A 27,810-nucleotide genomic window follows, 5' to 3' on the forward strand; every position below is an offset into this window, starting at 1 on the left:
TGCTTCCTAGAGGCCGTAGTCGGGGCCCCAGTGTATATTGTACAAACGCAGCACAAACTCCCTGCGCTTGAAGAACTTACAATGTAAGTCGACAAGAGCGACACCGGGTGGGGAAACTGAGGCACGGGGGACGACGGTCACGTGCCCGCGGTCACTCAGGAGCGCAGTGTCAGAGCCGGGACTAGCATCCAGGGCTCCTGAGCCCCAAGCTAGCGCCAGGCGTAGCGGCCCCTGCTGCCCATATGGCGCGGCACCTGGCGAGGCTCTTGCGGGACCTGCCCTGGCACCTGCTGCAGTTCCCGCGGCAGCCCCAGGAGGGGGCGCTGCCGCGTCGGCCGATCCGGGCCGGGCCCGGGCTCCTCGGGCGGCTCCATCCCCGCCGCCGCCCCGCCGCACTCCGTTTCCCAGCGTGCAGCGCGCCCGCGCGCGCTGCCGGAAGTCCCGTGTCGGAGGCCGGGCGCCGCTGCCGCTGCCATGGCGCTGGAGACCCTCTCCCCGGACTGGGACTTCGACCGCTTCGACGACGGCTCCCAGAGTAAGCGCGGGGGCGAGAGTCGAGCCCCGGGCCCCTCCCGTCAGCAGCGGGGCGTGGGCAGGAGCCGAAGGGCCGGGAACGGGGACGGTCGCACCCGGTCCTCCAGCGGCTCCACCCCGGCACGCGCGCACCCCGCTCGGCCGGCGGGGCCGGGGAGCGAGCGAGCGAGCGAGCGGCTCCGCCCTGGGCCTCTCCCCTGGGGGTGGGGGGGCAGCGCGCCTTGCCCGGAGCCGGCCAGTGTCCCTGTCGCTGCTGTGTCTGGCTGCCTGGGCTGAGGGTGGGGTGGCGATCGTAGCAATGTCCGGCCTGGAGAGGTCCCCATCTCCAGCCCCCTGCGCTGCGGCAGGGCCAGGTAACCTGCCCTAGCCCATCCCTGGCGGGCGTCTGCCCCCCCGCCCTTGTTCTTACAGACCGCCAGTGATGGGGCTTCCACCGCCTCCCCGGGAAGCCTGTTCCAGAGCGTCACTGGCGGAAAGTTTTTCCTGGTATCTAACCTGGATCTCCCTTGCTGCAGCGTAAGGCGGTTTACTCCTTCTCCTGGCTTCAGTGGCTATGGAGAGCAATTGGTCAGCTTCCTCTGTACAACAGCCCTTAACATATTTTAAGATTATCATCAGGTCCCCCACTCAGTGGTCTTTTTTTCAAGACTAAACATGACCTTTCCTCATAGGTCAGGTTTTTTAAACCTTTCATCATTTTTGTTGCTCTGGCCTGGACTCTCCAGTTTGTCTACGTCTTTCCGAAACTGTGGCACCCAGAGTTAGACACAGTCCTCCAGCTGAGGCCTCACCAGTCCTGAGTAAAGCAAAACAAGTAGCTCCTTTGTGTTACATACAACACTCCTGATAATATCCCCTCAGAATATTAGCCTTTTTCGCAATTGCATGGCATTGTTGACTCATTCAATTTGTGGTTCAGAGGTTCATCTTCCTTTTGTTTCTCCTCCCTCCACATCCTCTAGATCTATTTGAGAGGCTTTAGCAAATGTCCCAAACACTGAGGTGGGAATCAAACATGGGGAGACACTGATTTTCGTCTGGTGTATTTGCATGAATTGTGGATGTTTCCTGCAGAAACAGTGAAGTCTCTTTCGTTGCAGTTTGCTGTCTTGATTAGCCGGATAAGTCATGCTGGAATAAATTAGTTCCGTGATGTGTTTTTGCTGTGGCTGGAAGGGAACTAGGGCATTTGCTTGCAATTTCACTTCAGCTTTTTTTAAAATGATGCTTAACTCTTTGTTAGCCTGCTTGTGTGCCTGTCAAAAATCCATTTTTTCTCTGTCCTTGTAGACAACTTACTTTCTAAACAGACAGTGCATGTGTTGTAAAATGAACGGTCACGCTGCATTAATTACAACAGTTATTACTGAGCAAATATGTCTGTCATGAGCAGATGTTTCACATATACAGTATAAGTTTCCCAAGTGGTTGTCTGTTCATGCTGTACTTATGTTATTTACTTTCAATGAAAACTGACTTGAGGTTTTATTTATAATTTCTGACAATTGTATGCACCGAAAAAGGAAAGGTTAAAGTACAGCTTTTCATAGAACGGTGCCTAATCATTGTTTCCCAGACATTAGCAGGTGTGTGGAGCTGAGAACCTCTGATATGAGGTATTTCTTTCACACCAGCTTGATAGGAGACAAGCAGCTTACTTGTCAATGAGCAAAGTGATAGGAAAACAAAATGGGTATGCCTGTTTTTAAAAGGAAGTCTCTTGTATTCCAAGCAAATTAGATAAAAATCCACGATATGAAAGATTTTTTTTTTAAACTTAGTCTCATTTAACTTGAAAACTAAATCTTATAACTTACTATTAAGTATTATAATCCCTTTAACAGAGGAAAGGGGGGAATCAAATCAGTCTGGTGTAGAATCATAGACTCATAGAAGTGTAGGACTGGAAGGGACCTCGAGAGGTCTTCTAGTCCAGTCCTCTGCACTCAAGGCAGGACTAAATATTATCTAGACCAGGGGTGGGCAAACTATGGCCCACAGGCCGGATCCAGCCCGTCAGGGCTTTGGATCTGGCCCACGGGATTGCCACCCCCGTCGTGCCACGGGCCCTGCACCGCTCCAGGAAGTGGCTGGCACCATGTCCCTGCGGCCCCTGGGGGAGGAGGGGCAGAGGGCTCTGTGCGCTGCCCTTGCCTCCAGACACTGCCCCCCGCAGCTCCCATTGGCCAGGAACGGGGAACTATGGCCAATGGGAGCTTCGGGGGAGGTACCTGCAGGGGAGGGCAGCGTGTGGAGCCCTCTGCCCCCGGCTGCAGGGACGTGGTGCTGGCCGCTTCCCGGAGTGGTGTGGTGCCAGGGTAGGCAGGCAGCCTGCCTGAGCCCCGCTGCGCGCCACTGCCACCTCGGAGCCACTCCAGATAAGCGGTGCTGGGCTGGAGCCCGCAGCCCACACTGCAACCGCCTGCTCTGAGACCCCTCCTGCACCCTAACGCCCTGCCCTGAGCCCCTTCCTGCACACCGCACCCCCTCCCACACCCCGCACTCCCTCCTGCCCCCCAACTCCCTGCCCCAGTCTTACATTCATGGCCCTGCATGCAATTTCCCCACCCAGATATGGCCCTCAGGCCAAAAAATTTACCCACTCCTGATCTAGACCATCGCTGACAGGTGCTTGTCTAACCTGCTCTTAATGTTGCATTAATGTCACGTATATAACTGGGCTTGGCAGAATCCAGCTTTTCTTTTCTTTTGACAGATAATATTGATGTTTATTTTTAAGCACGTTTTCTGTTTTTATATGTCTAAATTTTCACTGTTGCAGGAAATTGTGGGAGGGTTAGAGAATAATTGTAGTAGTAGATGTTGAGATTCAAAAGGTTAAGGCTGGATAACCATTAAAACAGAAATTGTCAACATCACATGTCAAAATAAACAAAGTAAATATCCTTATCTCAAATGCTAAGAAGTTCTCAAGAAGCATTCTTTTTACTTGGCCTATCTGTGAATTTTGATTATCGATGGAAATATTTTTTGTTGGTTTGTGTGTGTACGGTGAAATTCATGTTTACCAACAAAAATCTAATCTTTCCACGCCTATATATAACAATGCAGTTCTCATTCATGAATCCTCATGGGATGATGTATACCCAGTATAGAACTACTGCCTGTTTTATTAATGAATATAAATACAATTAGAGAAATTTTATAATCTTCACTATTGAGTAAGGTTTTGCATTCTCCAAATCTTAGTGGTTTCGTTTTTAATGGCTGACAGGAAACTGAATCAATCAAATCTGAGTACAGTTTATAAAGTATTGTCTCTGCACTGATTTCCTATCCTTCTGTATACTATCTGTATCTTCTGAAGTAGGATTTTTATTCATTGCATGGAAATGACAAAATAAGATTTACTGCGTTCTCTGCTGTCCTTCCAATTAGTTTCTCAAATGAGTGAACTTGTCCAAGTGAAGAAAATATTATCTTTGCACCTACATGAGAAGCTACAAACAAAAGCTGCCTTATTATTCAAACTCTTTCTATAACTGCCTGGCAAACAGCTTCTACCAGTTCAGTGGTTGAACATTTCTCTAAATTTGGCAGCTGACGACAGGTACTTCTAAATTGTTCTAGCCTGGATGTTGGCGTGATTGAGAGATGATTAGTAGATGCCATTGTAACAGATCAGCTGCTTCGGGGGGTAAGCATCTAGCCTGGCATTTGTAACTTTTGCCCTTTGGGTGGTTACCTTCACAATCATAAGAGCTAGAAATGTTTATATTCAGTTAAAGCTTAATCCTATAGAAACCAATGGGTATCTGTCCCACTTCTAGGAAGTGGCAAGCTTTCTACTTGCCTCTTGTGAATGTACTTTTTCAAATACTGAGGTAGCCACCGAATTCCTTCAGTATCCAATTGAACCTACTCTGGTCCTGATTCTGAAAATATCTATGTATGTGGTTAATTTTATTCTCATGAGTAGCCCAACTGAAATCAATGGGACTACTTATATGCTTAATGTTTTTGTGTGTATGTTTGCGGCATCAAAGCTTATATTTTGCCCACTTAATTGTTTTTTATGGGGACAAGATAGAACAGCTGTTTTTCTATTCTACAGGATGCTGCACATCAGTGGTGGAATAGTGTGATTCTTGTTAATATCGTTTATAAAGTATTTTCTCTGCACTGGCTCCCAGGGAAAAAAAACTTATTGCACGCATTTTACCCACAGCAATGAATATATAGCAAAACTATTTCCTTCAGATGTATCAGGTCCTCATATGGCACTGTGCATTTGACTCTAGATGGCACTATGTATTTTGATGGATTTCTGTTAAGCTTGCATAGCATTATACAAAGTTGTTGCCACCTCTACATTAATCCATTTGCTGTGATGCGGTGTGCACATTTAATTGTAAGCATCGACCACAATCGCAGTTTTGCTTTTGCTCTTATTACAGTGGATCACTGGTTCTGTTTGAATCGATGCCTTACTGTTTTTAATAGTGAGAGTTGCATGTTGATTTTTTTTATTGGTATATATATTTGTGTGCAAGGAGTCAGGGGGCGTAAACTATTACAGACACAAAAAAGATGGGTACAGTCAAATAAGTTTGAAAACCACTGATCTAGGCTGTAAAGTCTTTGGGGCAAGTATTCCATTTCTTCGGGGCATTTTAACTACAGTAGAACCTTAGAGTTATGAACTGACCAGTCAACCATGCATTTTATTTGGAGCCAGAAGTACGCAATCAGGCAGCAGCAGAGACCAAAAAAAAAAAAAAAAAAGAGAGAGAGAGCAAATACAGTACAGTACTGGGTTAAATGTAACCTACTAAAAAAGTAGTGTTTTTCTTCTGCATAGTAAATTTTCAAAGATGTATTAAGTCAATGTTCAGTTGTAAATTGTTGAAAGAACAACCATAATGTTTTGTTCAGAGTTATGAACATTTCAGAGTTATGAACAACCTCCATTCCCGAGGTGTTCGTAACTCTGAGGTTCTACTGTATCGCAAAGTGCCTTGAGCTCATATAACACTAAATAAAAATTAAAGAACCCTTCAGCTTAGTGGGTATTGTGTTAATGTAAAGTTTTATTGCTTGATTTGCCCAGTTTGACTTTGTATAACTGTCATTTTTAGGTAGCTTTATTTTCAACAAACTCTAAAATATTCTAAAGTGGTGGTATAATTGCTGTTGCTTTATTCTACCATTGGGGAGGATACAGTAGTCTTAACACACAGGGGAGGCTGAATCCTTGCTTTATATGCAATACTCAACTCAGTCTTAACTATGGAGCAGTAATCTGTGACACTATAGTAACAAGTATACCTTTTTGTATATTTTGATGAATCCAGGTAAATCGGAAATATGGCATTCATTCAGATTTTTGATTTTTAAATACTGTATCATGGTGAAAATAAGTGGAATTTATAAAGATAAGTGACCTGCATACTTAATTTACCAACTTACACAAATATTCTTTATATTTGTGCAGTGGAATGTTGCTCGCATATATCACCACTTTTGGCAGTGAGTGGGCTGCCACACTTCATATGGCCATCTAATTTCTGAGTGGTGGTAGAACAGAATACTCTGACAGAGGGAGAGTTAGCTTGAAGGTTAGAATTCTGGGTGGTGACTTAAGACAACATAATCCTGCAATCAAAGTAGGAGGTAGTGGTGGAAACAGCTATTTTTAATGCAGTTACCAGTGAGTTCTAAGAAGTGATGAGACGCTCATTGCCTCAAGGGTATAATATTACCATAGATGTTTGGCTAGAGGGATCTCTCTTTCAATTAATGTGCAATATTAAGTGACAGATGTCATAATTTATGTTGTCCATATATGCTGTCTCCTTAGTATCTTCATGTTGTACAGTTGATATCCCTGGTAATTTAGCTTGTTTAAGGTCAGTCTTGAAAGTGTCATTTTTTTAGTTTATGCGTAACGGTTTTGCTGCTCCTGGCAAATAACATAGCTTCCCTTTAAATTGATACATTTGAGTTTAAAATCTCATTATAAGCAAGGGAAAAACTTGCATCTTCTTGGTGTCAACCTTGTTAACTGAAAGTGATTTAAGGAGACAATGTTATAAACTAAATAACAGATTAAACTAGATCTTACTTTAAATAATCTGTAGGATATTCCAGTTCAGTGAGTATCCTGTAGAATACTTTAACTTTATGATACTACATAAATATTACTATTTACTCTTAGAAATTCATGCTGAAGTACAGTTGAAGAATTATGGGAAATTTCTTGAGGAGTATACTTCTCAGCTGAGGAGAATAGAAGATGCATTGGATGACTCAGTTGGAGATGTTTGGGACTTCAAACTTGATCCTATAGCATTAAAGGTCTGTATATATTTAATGCATATTGGAATTATCTGTCTTCTACAAATTAAAATAATGCATTTCGGAGGCATTCAGTTGTGATTTCACTAATGATTCTCTGGAATGATCAGATTTATTGGGCAAACATTTTCGTATTCAATCAATACAAAACTGTCAACTTAAATGGAGAAATTTGATTGTCCAGTAGCTTATAGTTCTGTTACCAAGCATCTATGAAAAGCCTTCAGAGATGGAGCCCTCATTTCAGAATGCAATACTTATTCTCTCCTGGGCTGCATGAGAATCATAAGGCTGAAGCTGTTGGTGTCATGGTGTGCCAATCTGGAAGCCAAAAAAAATCTCTTGCTTGCAAATGAGTTATATAGTTGGAAGAGAGTTTGAAGGTATTGCAAGGTCTCTGCCGTTGAACTCTACTAGTCAGATTTCTGAGCTGCATTTATGAGAGAGTAGAATCATCCTGAGGGTATGGTCTTGGCCTAATGGCCTCTTTATCTCCCTATCTGATCAGTGGAATGCCGTTGTCAGCCAAGTTTTGCCTGCATATTTCAGGCTTTAGAGTTTTCTTCCCCAAATGACCTAGGGCAGGTTGTTCTCTGATCGTGTTAGGATGCTGGGATGCTAAATGAGTCCTGTCCCTCCATCATTGATAATTAGGATCTTTGGAGCCTAGATAGTGATTGTGTTGGTCAGACACAAACTCTCTGGAAAAGGATGCTTGCAGGGTGTCTAATTTGGCAATCTACAGCTGCTGGAAAAGGTGTACACCATCTCTTTCTTGTATCCTGTTCAAACCTTTTAGAAGTGTTAGTAACCACTGGCTGTAGAGTCTAGGATGTTCATGGCACTTCTATGGGCCAGTAGCCATTGTGCCTTTTGTCTGGAGTGGACCTGAAGCCTTTTTTAGTTGTGATTTATTTAAAGTGATGCTTCTGTTGGTAGAACTAAATAGAACTATAAACTTTTTTGAATCTTACAAGTTACAGAGAACTGTTTCAAATATCTTTCTAGTAAAGTTACCTTCAGGTAAAATATTTAAAAGTATATTAGTATTAAGATATTTTTAAAAAGCTAAAACAAAAATATTTTTGAGGCTAAGGTTGCACTGTAATCAGTCACTTATATATATTTTCCCTTTACCCTGGAAAGGAAAAGGTCCATGCAATTGTGCCCTTATATTTGTTCAGTTTTTTAATTGTGCCCCAAAATTTTCCCCAACCCATTTTAACCATAAAATAGCAAATTATTGATGGTTGTAGGAGAACATAATTTCACATTATTTTTTTTCTCTGTCCTTTGGAGCTTAGTGAAACTTAAAAGAATCCTACATTCTGAGCAGTTCAAGGAACCAAATTCTTGCATACAATTCTTGTTCTGTACAGAAGAACAGACTATATGAGCACAGTGGTGTAAACTGAGCCATGCATAGATATACTTGCAACTAAAATACAAGTTAGGTTACATTTTGTCTCAATAGCCTCAATGACTGCATTTTAAAGGAGGGCAACACCCCCCCCCCCCCCCACACACAATAGTATCCTCCCTTAAAAGCCAGTTATTTCCCTGGTCTCAAACTTCCTGTCCTTCATGAAGTACAAGATATTAGTTCTTTTTTTATGTTGAATTTACAGGCATTATTTAAAAACAGAATTTAACTTTTATCCCGTTCTGGAACATGCCTGCTTAGAGGGCTAAACTTTGAACTTGTGCATCCAGTCTCAGTGTTAGTGTGCACAAATGGGGTGGAAAAGCTCTTGGCTGACTCTCAAATCCAAAATAGGTGTTTATATATGCAAATACATGTCCTGCCTGCACAAATAAGTATGCACACATTTTTGTGATTGCAAGATTAGAAGCCATTTAAACATTGGGCCCAGTAGATTTGTCTTATAGCAGTCAGGACTTTTTGCTTTAATATTTCTATAATTGTTATAAATTTCACATAGTTCATTTGTCTTTTACCCTTACATACCTTCACGAAACAGGACTTGATGAGTCTATGTAATATGAGAACTGGATATTTCCTCCATGGTAGTGTGCCAGTAGCATACACTTAGTGTCTTTTTGGTACTGAGTGCGTTTGGAACTAGGTTGAAAAAATTAAGTTGCTTAACATAATCACATAAATGGTGATTCCTTTTAGTAATTAAACATATGCTTTTTTAAAGAAAGTCTTCTAATATTTCTATTTTTTAATTAATGTTTAGCTTTTGCCCTATGAACAGTCTTCCCTGCTGGAGCTCATAAATACAGAAAACAAGGTAAAATGCTTTAAACTTAGAATTTTTTAATTATAAGAACTCTGTAGTAAAATCTGTAAATGTTTTTTTCTGTAGAGCGCTTTGAGCATGAAAAGTGCTACAAGTGTCAGATGTGTGTTTATTACACTTTTATACTACCCGTGTAATTCTGTGTTTTTTCCTTGATGAGTCTAGGTTCTGAACAAAGTAATAACTGTGTATGCTGCCCTTTGCTGTGAAATCAAGAAGTTAAAATATGAGGTAATTCCTACAGCCTGTCTTTATTACTGTTAAAAAATGTTTGCAGTTTGGCAAACTGAAATGTAGATTTTGCATCTTGGCTTTTTTTAGCTTCTAATCCTGCAAACATAAGCCATGTATTTTTGTAAATTGAGTATTTATATCTTTTTAATTTGGAAAAAAATCTCTCCTTTTGTTGCTAGGCGGAAACTAAATTTTATAATGGCCTCTTGTTTTATGGAGAAGGAGGTAAGTAGTTCCCTTTATAATGACAGTTAGTGTTATGCTGTTGCTTCTTCTTATATTAAAATAATTGCAGTCTTATGTTCTAGACACTAGAAATTTACTTTTACTACATTTTGGCTATTGATAAAAACCTGAAACTCCTGGTCTCTGTTACAAGACATGACCTGCATATCAGTGTCTTGTAACTACACTGAATTAACATCAAACATCATTAAGATTTTAGTTAGAAAGAGCTATTATCTGCAGTTAAGCACTGGTGTAGTAGTGGGAACTTCCTTGATATTTTGTCTCTGCTTTACGTATGTGTGGACGGCTTATGTGAGAGGCAGGAAGTGGGGACTGATGACAAGAGAGTGTCTGAACACTTTTGGCTTTTAAGGAAGGATTTGGAGAGAGGGCAGGGCACTGGTCGTACAAAGACAGGGAGACCGTTTCTTTCAGAAAGTGCAGCATGAGGCTTTTTTTTTAAAAAAAAGATTTCATCTTCCCTTTTAACACTGAAACCTTTAATGTAGGTTCACACTGCCTTGTATTTTAAAAAAGTACTTTGTGAGCACACATACTATTGCAGTTATTTTTCAAGGTTTCTATATTGAATATAAGTCCTAAAACTCGTATCCAACTCCTCCTCCCTAGTGCATAGATTTTTGCAAGGTGTCTTCGGACAACATGTGGCAACATATATCATGAATTAAATCCTGCTTGTCTTACTCATGAAGAGCCATAATGGCTTCAGTACTTCATGAGTACAGTGAGCAGGGTTTGACACCGCTTGTGCCGTCAAAACATAGGCATATTAGTGCTGGTTAATCACTTGAGTCATTACATTGGCATGAAAGCCACTGGTGGCAATGGATTTAAGGCTGTGATAATACTGAAGGATGGAGGCCACACTTCATTCTGAATTTCTGTAGTTTAAGATCGTGTAAGCCAAATTGTAATACTTTAACATCGACACTTGTTTTTAGAGTCCTGAGGGGTGGGTTACAGTGTCCCATGCCAGTGTGTGTGTGTGTATATGTATGTATATATATACGTATATATATATTTTGACATAACACAGGACTCTGCTTATATAAACGTGGTCATAGGCTTTTTTCCAGTTGGTAGATCGTAAGATCTCACTCTGGGTGAAAGTTACTTTTTTTTTTTTTTACAGCGTAAAACTGACAGGAGATCTGAATTCTCCTCCAAACTGTGCTATTGACCTCCTGTGTGACCTCAGGGCTAGTCACTAAACTTCTGTTTTTCCCATCAGAAAGATAGAGAAGATAATGCCTCTTTTACAGTAGCCTCGTGAAGCTCAGTTCATTAGAGTTTTGTAAAGCCTTTTGAAATCCTTGGATAGACGGTGCTATAGAAGAGTGTAAACTCTTTCAGGTAGAGACTGTGACTAGCACATTCTAGGTGCTATGTAAAATATGACTGTCTTGGTTCTTTTGATGAATCATTTCTCTAACTGCAGATAACTTTTTAAAGCAGACTTCTATCAGACAGGTGTTTAAAGCCTTTTGAATCATAGTGACATACTGCCAAACTGGAACAAAGGTCTCCCTCAAAAATGTTCTGCCTTATTGGCAAGGAGAAAAGAGGGCTGCAGTAGCTATAAGCTTCTTATTCTGTGACAGCAGTTTGGTCCTGCTGTTTCTCCTCTTCCTCCTGGAGAAGCCAGCAACAGGGAGTGGGTGGGAATGCAGTCCTCCAGCCAACAACACCTCTAGATGCACGAGATCCAGCTGTTCCTCTTGTAGCAGCTGCCATAGCAATTGTAGGCTTACCTGGGTGAGCAGAAGCTAGCTAGGTCCCCTTCTTGGAGGGGTCTGAAAACATGAGGCGGAGCATTTTTGAGTTGGCCTCTGGGGGGGAAAAAATATCCGTCCTCCCCACCCCTCCTCTCCCAATGTGACACATTCCTGTCCTCCACCATCACATCACTATGCACAGGGCTGGCCTAGGGGTGGTGTCCGCAAGATGTTTATTTGGGGTACACATCAAATTTAACAGAGTGATTTGTATATAAAAAAGTGTGTGTTGGGGAAAGATACAGTCTTTAGGAATCTCAGAGCCTCCTACTGCAGAAGAGTAGAGCCTAGCTGCTTGTGCCTTTCATCCCCTTTGATTGGTTTATATTGACATACATTTTCAAGGCTATCTTCTTAAAACAAAGTGGGTAGAAACTTTAAAAGGCTGAGATTTTCTTTCACTGGACCTGAAGTCAGCTCTTTTAACAAAGTCTTGCACAAGCCCCCTCCAGACTGCCATTAGAAAAGCAATTATTGTGCATACTATAGTAAGGTTTCAAATTAAATCCACAATACCACAGGTGCTTAATCCCTATTGTGGATTAACTTCTTACCCAATTTAATTTTTAAAATTAAAGCTATTGTTATTCGTTGTGGTGTTGTATAAAAGTTTTAACGCATTAAGTTTTTAATAAAAAGAAAAGGAGGACTTGTGGCACCTTAGAGACTAACAAATTTATTTGAGCATAAGTTTTTGAGAGCTACAGCTCAATAAATTGGTTAGTCTCTAAGGTGCCACAGGTACTCCTTTTCTTTTTGTGAATACAGACTAACATGGCTGCTACTCTGAAACCTGTCATTAAGTTTTTAACAACTCCCAGGTGGATGCATTTTAAAACCCTGTATGCCAGATTTTGTCAGATGAGATTTTATGGCCAATTATAATCACCAGAATAATGTGTTTACAAACATAAATGCTGACACGATGTTAAATTGGTACTCCAGGAAACTTGGTGCTTTGTAACATCCTATTATTTATGTTGAGGGTAGTGCTCTGAAGCCCTAGTTATGGACCAGGACCCCATGGTACTAGGTCCTGTAGAAATACAGAACAAGAAGATGTTCTCTGTTTAGCAAAGCACAGTCAAGTCTTTGTTAAGGATTCATTGGAAATACATTGCCTTATAGCAGTGTGCATTAATTAAAGGTCAAACAAAATTGGTTTGTCATCCAGACTTGAGTGTAATGAATAGGTTTGTCTGATATTCCTAGTCAGTGAAGCTTTTGTTTATCTTTCAAGCCACAGATTCCAGCATGGTGGAAGGTGATTCCCAAATACAGATGGGAAGATTTATTTCATTTTTACAGGTAAAGAGTGCATCTTGGCTTTGGAGCAGTTGTACTCTGTTTTTTTCTACTTCTCAAATGGATTCATCAGTTACAGTATCCTATTTACATCCCATTCAAAGGTATTGGGAATCGCTTTTGTGTGCAGCTTACAATTTCTTGCCTGCACAGCTGTCTCAACCAACCTCCTTCACTCATCCTTTCAAATAGAGAGCTGTTAGGTGCAGTTTGTTCACTATTGTGTTTCTGCACTTAAAGCTGTTTCAAGCACTGTAAGCCCAGTGTGAGAAGGTTAAAAGATTTTCAGATTCGGTTCCCAAATAAACTAGTTTATCTAAACAGACTTCAACAGGAAAAAATGTAGTGAGACTCTGCCACTTTCTGTTAAAGGTCTAGCATTCTGATGCATGTTTCTGATGGTAAATTTTAGTTTCCCACTGAATAAAAAGTGGTAGTGCTGGCATGGATTAAACCATTTGTTTGTTCATCTTCCTTTAGCTCATAGGAAGAGGTAAGATTAAAACAAGCAATTTAAAAAAAAATTGTTGATGCCGCACAAAAAAAATTCTGGGGAATAACATGCCTTTTAGAAACAATTGTGCTTATTACCAAGGACACTTGAATGAAAACAGGATATGTGTTTCCAAGGATTTCCTTTGTTCTTGATGTTCATGCTACACTAGAAGTTATCATTTTTCTGGCATGATTTCCATAGCAAGTGATTGTCCAATCACAAACAGGATCCTGTTGTCATGAAAAATTTACTTGTAGTAAAAAATGAAAAATATATACTGCTTAAGCAAAACTGTGTCTAGAAAATGTAACTTCAGTCTTCATTAAACAGGACTTTATTTACTGTCTTGTAAATATCATGTATCAGAGTTCTTAGTGGTCCCCTTTGGTAGACCAAATATCAGAGGAAAATACTTGCTAAGCTCTCCTGCATGCAGTTACTAATATCTCTGCCTTTTCTTGTGCACTTTCTGTCTCCTGATCTTTGTTCTTTCCCGCTTAGCCATCAACTTTCTTTTTCACTTTTTACCTCCCAATTTCTTCTACTCATCTGTTCAGGGGAGAAGATTTGTTGATGGCTCTGTGGGCCCATGCTACATGTGCTCCTGTGGCTCAGCTGAGAGTTCTGGGAGCTAGGAGGAGAGAGTGGCTGAGTGGGTGTTTGCTTACACTCCTGTATGTAAGATATTACCCCAGGACCATAGAGGAAAGGTTGGGGAGCTTTCAAATAGCTGTATTCGATTCCTGCTTTATAAGAATCTGTAGGAAGAATCTCTCCTTACTGAGTCTGTCCTGTTCCCATTGCTGTGCTCCACTTTCTAGTCCCCAGTAGGAATAGGCTGGTGGCAGTGTCTACCATCTGGGAAACACTAATATGGTAGTGATGTGCAGAGCTGGCAGAGGGATCAGAATATGCTGTTTTCGTATAGCTGCTACATAAACATATTGGCTATTTGTTATGGATTTGACAGTTCTTGGTATCCAGAGATTGTTCTCAGTAGATGTAACAGCTAAATATTTACTGAGGTGATATTAAAGAGACAAACTATCATACTAATTTAGGAATACCTGGCAATGTTTCACTACCGTCTGCAGGATTAAACCACGTAATGTTTAATATACTTAGAAGATTTTCAAAATCTGTCAGTTGTTTGCAGCATAGTCTGTTGCTGACAGTTGGATATGTGCCATGAAATTGGACTTTCTGCCTTAAGGGTTTAAAGAGGCAATGTTAACTGGTTCTAGGCCTGAAATTTAGGTTCTGTTTTTAGAAACCTCAAAGCCAAATACAGAAAGAATGTTTAAATGAAAATGAAGTTAAAACCCAAACAACATTTTTAAGCAAGTGAAAAGCAAAAAGTGAAACTGACCAAGCTGTTCTCATGTCCAAGACGAGTGAAATGTAAACCAACTGCATATATGATAAAAAGCCAATTTAGAATTTTTCAAACTCTTCCGTTTGATATAGTTTAAAGCCAGAAAGTACCAATAGGTCATCTAGTTTGACCTGAATACCTCAGGCCATTACGTTTCACCCAGTTATCCATGTGTTGAGCCCAGTAACTTTTCTGTTTTAGCCAAACACATCTTCCAAAATGGCATCTAGTCTTGAGTTGAAAACTATCCACCACTTCCCTTGGTAATTTGTTATAATTGTTAAGTACTTGCATTTTGAATTTTTTTGGCGTAATTTCTAACTTGAATTTGTCTGGCTTCAGCTTCCATCCATTGGTTCTTGTTATACCTGTCTCCACTAAATTAAAGAGCCCTTTAGTACCTGGTATTTTCTCCACGTGAAGGTACTTATGCACTGTAATCAGGTCACCTCTCAATCTTTTTTTGATAAGCAAAACGGATTGAGCTGTTTAAGTCTCACTGTAAAGCATTTTCTCCAGCCTTAGAGCCACTTTTGTGGCTCTTTTCTGCCCCCTCTTCAGTTTTTCAACATCTTTTTTAAAATGTGGATATTTGAACTGGACACAGTATTCCAATATCGGTCTCACCCATGCTGTATTAAAAAGGTAACAATCACCTCCTACTCCCCCTGTTTATGCATCCAAGGTTCACATTAGCCCTTTTTGCCACAGTATGACACTGTTTATTTGCTTGTCCACTATGACCCCGGATCCTTTTCAAAGTCACTGTTTTCCAGGATACAGTCCCCATTTTATAGGTATGGCCTGTATTCCTGGTACCTAGATATATTTACTTTTGGCTGTATTGAAATGAATTCTGTTTGGATGGGGCCAGCTTACCAAGTGATCCAGATCGCTCTGTATGACTGCCCTGTCCTCGTTATTTACCACTCCACCATTGATTTCAGTGTGTATCATCACTAGTGGAGATTTGCCAGATGACTTCATAATCCTATCCAGTTTACGGCTGCATTTCAAATTTTCACTCCTGTTCTTGTGTTCCTTGCTGAATTCTCTGTCCTCTCCACTTTCAGTTTTAAATCCAGCATGTCAGTAACTCATGAAAATAATCTTTTTTTCTGTCTGTAAGTGTAGCTATTTATCTGTAATCTGTCTGATTTGTGGCTTTAGCTTGGCATGGCTTCAAAGAGAACAATGGTTGTTTAGGGCTAGAGCAGACTTTTTAAACTTTTTAGGCTATGTACCCCTTTCCAAATAATGTAGTCTACCATGTATCCCCATCTGAGATAGACAGAGGTGACACATGGAGGGACACGCAGAGTCACGTGCCCCGCAGATTTCTGCTTTCCATTTAGCAACAGCTTCTAGAGATTTTCAAATTGTGGGTGCGCCTCCCTAGGTGGGTGTGGAGGAATGTTCGGGGGGAGAGGGGGGGAATGGCGATGCTAGGTGGCTCGGGCCGACCCCGCATAGCGGGACTCGTGGAGGGAGCACCACCTCCACCCTCTCACTCACCTCAGTGGGCCACCCAGCCTGTTATAGTCAAAAATTGTAACTCAAAGGGCTGCCTCAGAGTTGAGTTACAATTTTTGCTCTCCCCCCCACCCCCCCTGTCTCCCCCCTAAATCCAGACAGGCTGGGTTGCCCTGCTGACCTGAGGTGAGTCAGGGGATGGAGGTGGCACTCCCTCCCCGAGCCCTGCCCAACGTCACCGGCCCAAGGGCCCCGGGGGGTGGGGTGCACCTCTGTACTAAATAAAATGTATTGTCCACCATTATAGGATTTTTCTCGCATACTCCTTGACAAGAGCTCACATACTTTCAGGGATACATGTAACCCAGTTTGAAAACCACTGGGCTAGAGCATGCTTTTGTTATGGAGTTCATAGAAAGCAGTGGTGCTTACACACACTGCTTGAGGGAGAGTTGTAGGAGGCCTTGTGCCTCAGAAGCATAATGTCTTCTAGGGCTCTTTGTTTGGGGTGGGGTGTAACTTATTACATCTATTTTAAAGGTGTACTATACTCCCCCAAGCAAGCACCAGCTCTTGTCCATTGCATGGGTGAAGTGGGGCAAAGCCTTGCCCACTGTCTACACATTTATCCTGGGAGGAAGCATCTGAGTGAAGCTCCCCTGAGCATCAGGACTGTGGTTCTAGCTAGCCCTATTGATGGCGACTCAATAAGGAAAAGGATCCTTACTCCCTCTTCTGCCTCTGTGTAGCTTCATTAGCCCTAAATCCTAAAGAAACATGCTTCAGGAAATGAGTCTGACTTCCTGTCCAGGCTGCAGTTGTGAGAAGCCTCAGACTGGAATTAGGGAGTTGAACTTGGGGTTCTGGTTGCATGATTGTTGTTCACTGTCTTGGAAATAATACCAATGTATGCAAAATTTGTCATTTCAGGAGCTGTCTTGTTTTGTTACACGGTGCTACGAAGTGGTGATGAATGTAATTCATCAGCTGGCTGTTCTCTATACCAGCAACAAGTAATTATTGGCAGAAATGCTATGTCCCCTTTTTATTATTAAACAAAGTGCAAGATGTTATGATCTCCCTAAAGCATGGTAAACATTATAATACTCTGGTCAGAAAATATGGAGAGTGGTTTTTAATGCAGCCTTATGTGCCCACATAAGCTACTTCTAAAAGGATTTTATTTATTAAAAGAATCATAATCAGCTTTCAGTGTTTTTTTGTGATGAGATGCAAGAATGTCTTTTAAACTAAAAGGCATATTTCAGGAGAGCTGTCTCTTTTCAGAAGGAACAAATCTTGATGCTAATGTGGCTGACCTTTATATCCTTATGCCTCTAATTATTGGATTTAGTCCCTGTCCTACTGGCAGGAGGAATGGATGCCTTATGTTAGCTGAGAGATGCTGTGGAGATGCCAGTCTAACATTTTGAAGAAATGGTAAAATCAAATTGTTTCAGAAGCTTAAAAAAATTAGGTCAACTTATTTAATTTTAATATTATAAATGTGTGATCATAATATCTATTTGAGCAAACCTGATCAGTTTTTTATTTAAACATTAGTATCATAGATATTGTCTTGAGTATGGCTTTATGTCTTCATATGCCAATTTGACAGTAATGATGTCTTGGTATATGGGAGACAGTGTCTTACATCAGAGGGTCTTGGGCATTTACTTACTTTGTCTTTGGTTTCATCTGTAGGATTTAGAGCGTGTGTGTTCAGGTGGAGATGCTATGATTGCTAATTAGTCTTAGTTAATCATTTTTGTATTGTGAATTTTAGTGTATATCACTTGCAGAGACTAAGGGCATGATTTTCAGACATGAAACTCCAGTTGAAGTGAGTGGGAGCTGTGGATGCTTGACACCTCTGAAACTCAAGCCAATTTGTATATCTGGTCTCAATGTACTAGCAACACTCCTTGGCTAAAGTCACATGGGAAGCATATTTAGATTGAATGTTTGCAGTTTATAAAATTTAAAAAAATCATGCAGTTTATAAAATGGCTGAAAAAAGTATGTATACAACACCTGCTATTGAAGGGGATATGCACCCTCCATGATATGTGCATAACTTCTATTGTATTCCCATAAATGAGTCAGTACTAAATCAGTGCAATGTTACTGTTGTAGGGGCCACTGTACTACTGGAGCTGTTATCTGACAAATCGGATGTAAAATAAAAGAATGGGACCACTTATGGTTGCTGAAAGATCTCATGATGTCTTAGAGTTAGGGATGTGAATGCTAGAGCTTTGGCCGTATTCTAAATAGGTTAATTCTTTCTGCCTAAGTTTCCTCTGCTGTTTTAACCAGTTATGGTATTCTTCTGCCCAAGGCTGCTATTTAACAGTACTTTGCATCTCTACACAGATGCACTGTTTCAGTGGTGAATGAAGTGAAGCTGGGTGTCTAGCTTGCGTATCAGTTGGTTAAGTTTGTAAAGTGTTTTGGGACCTTTGGGATGAAAGACACTATAAAAATGCTAATTATTAACATCACTGGGACTTGTTAATATGCGCAACAGCCTAGACCTACAATTTAGCAAACCAATGGTTCATTATGATTTGGAAAATGTTATCAACCTGATATTGCTAAATTGGTTGTCAAAACCAATTTTTAATATGCATTTTTATTATGTGTTGGAATATATTTTTCATTACTGATAATAATTACCACAATGACTTTCTTGAAGTATAATATACAAGAAAAACCTTTAAGAGACTGATACTTCTAACAACAGTTAAAATGTGCAAAATAAATAAGTGCTAGCTAATAATGGAAAAATAAGATATTGTTTTGTTTGCTTATCTGTTGCAGGAATGCACCTAAAATTATAGTGACATCAGGAGTTCATTTTCAGGTGAGATGATTTAAAGCAATGTTTCTCAACCTTTTTGATGCCAGGGACAGGTTTCCTGCCTTCCTAACTGTGTTAGGGAGATCTCAGGGACTGGCTCTGGTCCATGGACCAGTTGTTGAGAAACGGTTTAGAGGATTTTAATTTTTTTTAGTTTTATAAACAAACCTGAAAATCATTTCCAAGTTTTCTTGTGAGAGAGAGGAGAAAAATGAATTAAAGCATAATTTTCAATGTGTGTTGGAATCCTGCTCTCAGGACAGAGTTGTCCAATCACTGTTTCTGATTATTATATGGAAATGGTCATTACATCCAGATATGGCAAATGCTAACTTTTTTAGATTAAAAGTGGATGGGACTTGTGCTTCTGTGTCACAAACACTGTTTGAGAATCCTACCTTCATTGTCAAGACAGGTCAGCTAGCTTATGAGTGGCACCTCCATGCTAACTGTAACAGTCCTTCTCTGTAGTGAAAGAACACTAAAATGGGGTAAAAAAATCTTTGTTTACATGGCATGAAACCATTGGTAACTACTGGAACTTCTTTAACAGACTATGTATGAGCATCTAGGGGAGCTGCTGACAGTCTTACTCACGCTAGATGAAATAGTTGACAATCATGCCACTCTGAAAGACCACTGGACCATGTACAAAAGGTATGCAGTTGGAGCCTTAGACATATTCCCAGTGTAAATATTAAAAACAGGTGGGTAAATTTTGGTCTAAAGAAAATGAGTTGAAAGCCCTGGTATTTGCTAAACTTCTAGGGCTTAAGCCTGTGTCAATGAGAGTTGCCACTGACTTCAGTGGGAGCAGAGTTGGCTCTTCATTGTGTCATCTTACTGGTGCAAGTAAAAACTTACAGTGCCAGATCAAAACCCCTACAAACTTAGCCTGTTACTTGGGCTGCTGATACAACCTTGAGTAGAAGGGTAATGGCTGCTGATGTTTGAGAGAGAATGTATTTGTTAAGAAATCTTATCTTAAAGGGAAGTGTGAACTGTGGCTAAAACTGTACAGTATCCTGTCAGCCCTACTTGAGTCGCCCTATGGACTTGAATAGAAATTTTTGCTTGAGCAGGATCAAGTTCTGTGCAAAATTACTGTAGTGCAAAATCAGTTGAGATTTCATAGAAATCTTCCAATAGGGGTGGATTGTTCTTCTGCAATTTGCCTATGCTGACACAGTGACCTTTAAATTTATTACCTTGTGAAGGGCAGAGACAAATTCTGTTCGGGATGTGTTTAGTGCTGGGGGCCTACATGACCCTGTTTTGAGACTTATCATTTCCTATGACTCCAGACAGCAGCAAGGCAACATAGTGACCAAGGAATCCAAGGAATTTAGACATTAAATATGTTTTCTAATGCTCTCTGCTAGATAACACTGTGTGACATAGCAGGCATTAAGGCCTTTCTTCATTCTTTACCAAAACACTGGTGAAGCCATAATCAAAGAAAGCCTCATTATATGTGCAAGCAAGTTTCTCAGACTCTTGTTTTCCATTCATAACTGCATTACTAGACTCGCTGCTGGAGGCTGTAGCAGATACTCTGTGTAAAAATGAGTTCGCTGTGACTCTGATCACAAATCAGAAAGAGGAATTCACTGTTAAGCAAATGAGGCCACGACTTAGGAAGGCCCTGTGTGCTGATACTAGGGCAGCACAGAGACAGTGACTTACTATGATTCTTTATCCTTGAGTGCCAACAGGGTACTCAGGGTGGCATAAAAGAAGATATGGGCCCTGCCTTAAGGAGCTTACAAGCCACTGCAGATTCACATCTCAGAAAAGGCTAGCAGCAGCTCCTATCAGCTCGAGCAGAGAGGATGCTCTGTTGGCGAGGCTGTTGATAAGGATCTTCTGCATTCAAGTCCCTCAGCTGGGTGCTTACACAGCCGGATGGTGCAAATGGCCAAATTGGCATCTGCACAGCCACTTCCACTCGGCCAACGTGTCCGGATCTGCTCCACAAATGCTGCACCAGGAGGCAGCTGTTTTGATCTACGGAATGGCACCCTCTGTACATGCTGTACATGTGAGGTCACCAGTGTACACACTGCACCCTCTGCACACACTGTACACCCTCTGCACTGCTGTACCCGCTCCACCCTTTGCACACGCTGTACATGTGAGATCACCAAAGGCTCTTATGCAAAGTAAGCTGCCACGGGATAAGAGGGAAGGTGCTCTCATGGATTGGTAACTGGTTAAAAGATAGGAAACAAAGGGTAGATATAAATGGTCAGTTTTCAGAATGGAGAGAGGTAAATATTGATGTCCCCCAGGGGTCTGTTCTGGTACGAGTCCTATTCAACATATTCATAAATGATCTGGAAAAAGGGGTAAACAGTGAGGTGGCAAAATTTGCAGATGATACAAAATTACTAAAGATAGTTAAGACCCAGGCAGACTGCAAAGAGCTACAAAAGGATCTCTCAAAACTGGGTGACTGGGCAACAAAATGGCAGATGAAATTTAATGTTGATAAATGCAAAGTAATGCACATTGGAAAGCATAACCCCAACTATATATGTAAAATGATGGGGTCTAAATTAGGTGTTACCACTCAAGAAAGAGATCTTGGAGTCATTGTGGATAGTTCTCTGGAAACATCCACTCAATGTGCAGTGGCAGTCAAAAAAGAGAACAGAATGCTGGGAATAATTAAGAAAGGGATAGATAATAGGACAGAAAATATCATGTTGCCTCTATAAAAATCCATGGTATGGCAACATCTTGAATACTGTGTGCAGATGTGATTGCCCCATCTCAAAGAAGATATACACCTCTACCCCGATATAACATGAATTCAGATATAACACGGTAAAGCAGCGCTCCGGGGGATCAAAGCAAGTTCGATATAACGCGGTTTCACCTATAATGCAGTAAATTTTTTTGGGTCCCTAGGACAGTGTTATATCTAGGTAGAGGTGTATTGGAATTGGAAAACGTTCAGAAAAGGGCAACAAAAATGATTAGGGGTATGGAATGGCTTCTGTATGAGGAGAGATTAATAAGACTGGGACTTCTCTGCTTGGAAAAGAGACGGCCAAGACCATAACAGGGTTCAAAAAAGGACTAGATATATTCATGGAGGATAGGTCCATCAATGGCTATTAGCCAGGATGGGCAGGAATGGTGTCCCTAGCTTCTGTTTGCCAGAAACTGGGAATGGGTGATGGGATGGATCACTTGATGATTACCTGTTCTGTTCATTCCCTCTGGGGCATCTGGCACTGGCCACTGTCGGAAGACAGGATACTGGGCTAGATGGACCTTTGGTCTGACCCAGTAGGGCCGTTCTTATGTGCAGACAGTGCCATTTTGTAGATCATAAGAATGGCCACACAAAAGGGCAGCTTCCTGGTGCAGCATTTGTGGAGCCGGTCTGGACACGTTTAGGGGTAGACAGCATCGTCTCGCAGGCTGAATCTGGCCTGTTGGACCCAGAACCCCATCTGCTGATGGCACGACCCCATTTGGGGTCACAGCCCACAGTTTGCAACTTATGTGCTAGTGACTCTAGACTCTTAGGGTACAACGACACTGCAGCTGGATTTGTGCTTCCCAATGCGGGTAGGCAGACATGCTAGCTTTAATGGAGCTAACAATAGCAGTGCAGCCAGGGGTAGCATGGGTGGCAGCCTGGGCTAGTTGCCCAAGTATATACTCAGGGAGTTCAGGCAGGTTCAAACTCAGGTGGCTAGCCCAAGCTACCTTGGGCTACACTGCAATTTGTAGCACACTAGCTTGAGAAGAGCTAGCTCATGTCTGTCTACCTATGCTGGGAAGCACTCTCCCAGCTGCAGTGTAGACATACCCTTAGAATGGAGGACTCCTTGAAACAAATATAAGATGCGATACAAACTGTGTTATTTTATTTTAATTGGATTATGTATGTTCTTTCTCAAGGCTACTAAAATCTGTCCATCATAACCCTTCAAAGTTTGGGATTCAGGAAGATAAACTGAAGCCATTTGAGAAGTTGTTGTTAAAACTGGAAGGCCAGTTACTCGATGGAATGATATTCCAGGTAAATAAATTTAGATCATCTAACACACATTCCATTGTACTGTGGGAAGCTGTATCCTAGGGACTTAATTTCTAAAATGTTGTATGATAGGATATTGATCTTCTGTAAGTGCTTTGATTTTCTTTGGATATGATTTAATTTTAGATATTTTCCTTCCAGCTACAATATTTCTGATTTTGAAAGTATTTGCTAAAACCTGAATTTTAACTGCAGCTTCTCATCATACCCCTTAATCATCATCATGCTTGTGCATATGACAAAATAACTTGTGGCTAAAAGGTAATTGTACCTTTCTTGTTCAGCCCAGAAATGTGCAAGTTCATAGCTAGTATTTCTTGCCAGGGAAAAAAAAACCTGAAACATGTTTGAAAATACAGTTTAAATGCATATTGTTTATAAGCCTGCTGGTAGCAGTCTTGTTGAAAAGTGACTGCATTTGTGATACTGACGTTTTAGGCAGATTATGGTATTGACAGAGCCTAGGGAAAATTGTGTGTTGATCAAGCTAATTGGTGCACTGAACAGTAAATTATAAAGTCACAAATCAATAATGAGCCCAGACCTGCACTTTTGTTGTAGTCACTGGGAGTTTTTTCTGAGTAAGAAATGCCGTACTGTAATCAGGTTTGTAACAAGAATTTCATTGATGTGGACACAGTGGAAAAATGAAAACAGACACAGGCATGGAATTAAATGGCAGGCCACAACTTTTATTAGGCTTTAACACAAGTGACGGGTGCTCCCTGCCCATCATCCACACTCTCCTATATGCATTTAATTGGTTCCAGTGCGGGGGTTACAGGGCTTCTTACCATATAACCCATAATGCTGGGTAGCACTCTTCAGTCTACCCCCCAGGATTCTGCTCTCTGAGTCCAACCCTCCCCCTTTCAGGTGCAGCAGGATGGGGACCATGAAGACCACAAGGTCTCCACTTATCACATGAGCATAAGGCCCATCACCAAAATCCCAGGTCTGTTACCTCTGGGAACCATTCATTGCATTCTCTCAACTGTCCTGGAAACCAGCTGCAAGTTTCAACAAGTAAACAGCACCACCCAGTACCTCAGTTAGGTACCCTGCATGTTCATACTTAACCCACTGTGGCTTGCAGGTGCTGTGAGCCAGGCACAAAACTCCCTGGTCCTCCACCAATTGGCCCATGGGAAAAAAGTTCCTTCCTTACCCCCTAAACAGGCAAATGGCTAGATCTGAAGCATCTATCAGGCTGAGTTCCCGTTCCTCATATGGGTGGGTAGGGTGGGCTGCTGGAATGGAGCTGAAACAGGTTCCATGTGGCCCCTACACTGGGCTAAATCCTGGGAGCTGGGGAATGCTGACCAATCAGAATACCTCTTGCCCAGCTGGTCAATGGGTGCCTGAGGCTACCAGGGGACGAGCTACCTATTGTCCCTTGGCGAGTGTCTCCTTTCCTTGCTGCTGGGACTGTCCCCACTGATGCAGGTGGATGGCATGTAGCGATGGCAAATTATGTAAGAAATAAATTGGATTCTACAGGCACGAACAGTCTTTCAAGCCAAAAATTCTGTGTTGTTCTTTTACAAACTTAACAGTCTTGGATATCTTGACCTAAAACTGTGTGGAGATCTTTGTTTTAAGTAAAATCTTTCTTAAACTTTAAATATGGAAATTAAAGGGGTTCAGATGGTGGGAATCAGTGTAGCTGCATTGTCTCAGTGGAACTATGCTGAAATACACCAGCTGAGGATCTGGCCCTTAATACTTAAATTTGAAATTGTAAACTTTTTTTTGATATGTTAAACAAGCATTAAAACAAGATAGACATTTCACGTTATGGTACACTTAGGTCTTTTCTAATTGTTATATCCTAATTAATGTCAGTCCCCTACTCCTACAAATAACCTCCTAAATGCCAATTGTAAGTACACTTTATTGTCAAACAGTTCAGTTTATTCAGCAAGAAATGCTTCTTACTTTATGGAATCGGATCGCCAGCTACATAAGAAGAATTTTCCATTTTAATTCTCTCCGATGTCACATTTATACAAAGACTTTATTGTATGTTTAATTTGGATGGTTCAATGGGAATTTGTCCAGTATGCAAGCAAGACAGTTTTTTTCCTCCTTGACCGGAACAAAGAACGTGAAGAAAATATTAAAACAAAATTATAAATTATTAAATATTTTCCAATATATCCACCAACATACTTTTCCTCTTTCCTTACTAAGGTTACCGTATCATGTGTGTCCTGTTGTTGAATATCTCAGCTTCATGATTCACATCCTAAAAACAAATGAGGCAATACCCTTGATCAGCCAAGAGCTTTTTAGTAATGTATTTTATTCTGGAAATGCATATAATCTCCCACAACTGAGTTGTCTGAGTGCCTTACATAAGCAAAACCAATCAATTACAAAACATAAAGCCCACATTCTTGCTTTAAAAAAAAAAAAAAACCTCTTCCCCCCCCATTACTAAAATTCATTCAGTGTAATAAACCAGACAAAACACATCTGAACATTGACTTCAGCTGTGTTTTAAATTGAAATTATGACTTTCCAGATTCATGCTATGAGACAACCTATTTGTAATAACAATATTCATTGAATGCCCAGACTTCATGGAACTAGCATTGTAAATGAGTCTTGTTTTCTTTCAGGCCTGTATAGAACAACAGTTTGACACTCTCAATGGAGGAGTGGCTGTCTCGAAGAATAGCACTTTTGCTGAAGAGTTTGCACATAGTATTCGCACAATTTTTGCAAATGTTGAAGCTAAACTTGGTAATTCAAGATGCGCTTTTTTTCATGCGGACTTCATTGTTTGTAAAAGTTTTTATATTGTTTGTCTAGAAACAGATTTCAAAAATATTTTCTTCTGTATGTATTTATACAAGGTGAACCCTCAGAAATTGACCAGAGAGATAAGTACGTAGGAATTTGTGGTCTCTTTGTACTGCATTTTCAGATTTTTCGGACAGTAGACAAGAAATTTTACAAATCGTTACTGGACATTGGCAAAAAGGTGAAGATTTTGCTGTTTCCTTTAATAATTTTAAAAATATATTAAAAGCAAAATGAAATTAATTATATTTTAGTTTTTATTAAAATGCAGTATGGTTAGGTTTTTCAAAAGTAAAATATAATTATTCTGAGTACAAAAGAAGGTTGTGTCTACCTCATCTCCATTTCTTTGCTATCAGTATTTGATGTGTCAGCTTTAATATTATTCTAACTTTTTAAAAGCTTATTTTTGGATAAGTTGACTTATTTACTCTCTTGATGGTTTTAGATTGGGTTACAAGCTTGGCTAAGTTACAGAAGTGAAATGTTTTGATTTTATTAAAGATAGTTAATGTTCTTGAGGAGAAAATTTTTTTTTTATTGTGGTTTCTATTTGTGTATTTTTTCTAGTATATTAGGGGATTGAGGAAAGACTTTGTACCTTAATGCTTTGGCCGTAAGATTTCCTGGCATTCGTGCAAAGTGGAAAATCTTGACTACAGTAGAATATATTGTAGCTCATTCAAAATACATGAACATATGAGCAGTGTGTGGCTTACCACACTAGAGAAACATTTACAATAATAATTCTGCATATTGATGTAAATATATGCTTTTCAGGGCAGGAACTTTTTTTTTTTAAATGCATAGCATTTGTGCTGCATACAAAGAATAGTTGATTAATACTGTTAAAGTTTTGCACTCTTTCTGACGTATAACATAGTTCAAGTAAAAAAGTTCTGAGCTTGTGAGGAGTGGTATAATGATTTCTTTTTGTTTTTTTAGATTTTTGTGACTGGAATTAATTACATGTCAATCCTAATTATTAGGAATTGCTACCCATTTGTTTGATTTTAATTTTTTCTCCTCTTTTGGTGCTCTAGGTGCCCGCCATCACATTAACTGCTAATATTATTTGGTTTGCTGATAACTTTCTGATCCAGAAAATGCCAGCTGCTGCCAAACTTCTGGATAGGAGAAGCCATCATGCGATTAAAACTCAAAGGGAGAGTTTTCTACAACAGAAGGCTCAGTTACTTACCAAGTAGGTTTTATAAAGGACTGCACCTTTTGAGATACTACTTATTATCATTAACAAACTTAGAAGAACAAGATGAACATGATATATTGGGGAAAAGTCAACATGGCTTTTGCAAAAGGAAATCATGCCTCAGTCTGTTAGAATTCTTTGAGGGTTTCAACTTTCAGAAAGCCTTTTACAAAGCCCCACACCAAACACTCTTAAGCAAAGTAAGCAGTCATGGGATAGATGGGAAGGTCCTCTCATGGATCCGTAACTGGTTAAAAGGTAGGAAACAAAGTATAGGAATAAACATCAATTTTCCCAATGGAGAGAGATGAAATAGCAGGGTCCCCCAAGGATCTGTACTGGGACCAATGCTATACAACAGAAAAGAGCTGGAAAAGGGGGTAAACAAAGGGGTGTCAAAGTTTTCAGACAATACAAAATGACTCGATAGTTAAGTCCAAAGCTGTCTGTGAAGAGATACAAAGGGATCTCACAAAACTGGGTGACTGGGCAACAAAATGGCAGATGAAATTCAGTGTTGATAAATGCAAAATGTAACGCACTTTGGAAAAATTAATCCCAACGATACATACAAAATGATGGGCTCCAAATTCGTTGTTACCTTGCAAGAAAGATCTTGGAGTCACTATGGATACTTCTCTGAAAATATCTGTTCAGTGGTAAGCACCAGTCAAAGAAAAGTTAACAGAATTTTAGGAACTATTAGGAAAGGAATTAGATAATAAGACAGAAAATATCATAATGCCACTGTATAAATCCATGGTACATTCACACCTTTAATACTGTGTGCAGTTCTGGTCACTCCATCTCAAAAAAGATATATTAATATTGGGAATGGTACAGAGA

The 27,810-nt window shown here is 40.5% G+C and overlaps 1 protein-coding gene across 2 annotated transcripts in view; it reads left to right on the forward strand.

Annotated features, from left to right (window-relative positions):
- The first annotated feature begins 430 nt into the window (after positions 1–430).
- The window catches only part of WASHC4 (WASH complex subunit 4), a 60,175-nt gene continuing 32,795 nt past the window's right edge, over positions 431–27,810 (forward strand). For both annotated transcript variants that reach the window (XM_074940981.1, XM_074940989.1), the window contains exons 1-13: positions 431–535; positions 6,713–6,852; positions 9,057–9,110; positions 9,285–9,350; positions 9,533–9,578; positions 12,618–12,685; positions 16,957–17,039; positions 18,850–18,892; positions 19,443–19,546; positions 22,808–22,928; positions 25,571–25,694; positions 25,808–25,935; positions 26,798–26,958. In XM_074940981.1, the coding sequence (XP_074797082.1) occupies positions 475–535; positions 6,713–6,852; positions 9,057–9,110; positions 9,285–9,350; positions 9,533–9,578; positions 12,618–12,685; positions 16,957–17,039; positions 18,850–18,892; positions 19,443–19,546; positions 22,808–22,928; positions 25,571–25,694; positions 25,808–25,935; positions 26,798–26,958 (1,199 nt within the window). In that variant the 5' untranslated portion in view covers positions 431–474. The remainder of the gene's footprint in view (positions 536–6,712; positions 6,853–9,056; positions 9,111–9,284; positions 9,351–9,532; positions 9,579–12,617; positions 12,686–16,956; positions 17,040–18,849; positions 18,893–19,442; positions 19,547–22,807; positions 22,929–25,570; positions 25,695–25,807; positions 25,936–26,797; positions 26,959–27,810) is intronic.

Source organism: Natator depressus, chromosome 1, assembly GCF_965152275.1.
Source record: "Natator depressus isolate rNatDep1 chromosome 1, rNatDep2.hap1, whole genome shotgun sequence".
NCBI lineage: Eukaryota > Metazoa > Chordata > Testudines > Cheloniidae > Natator > Natator depressus.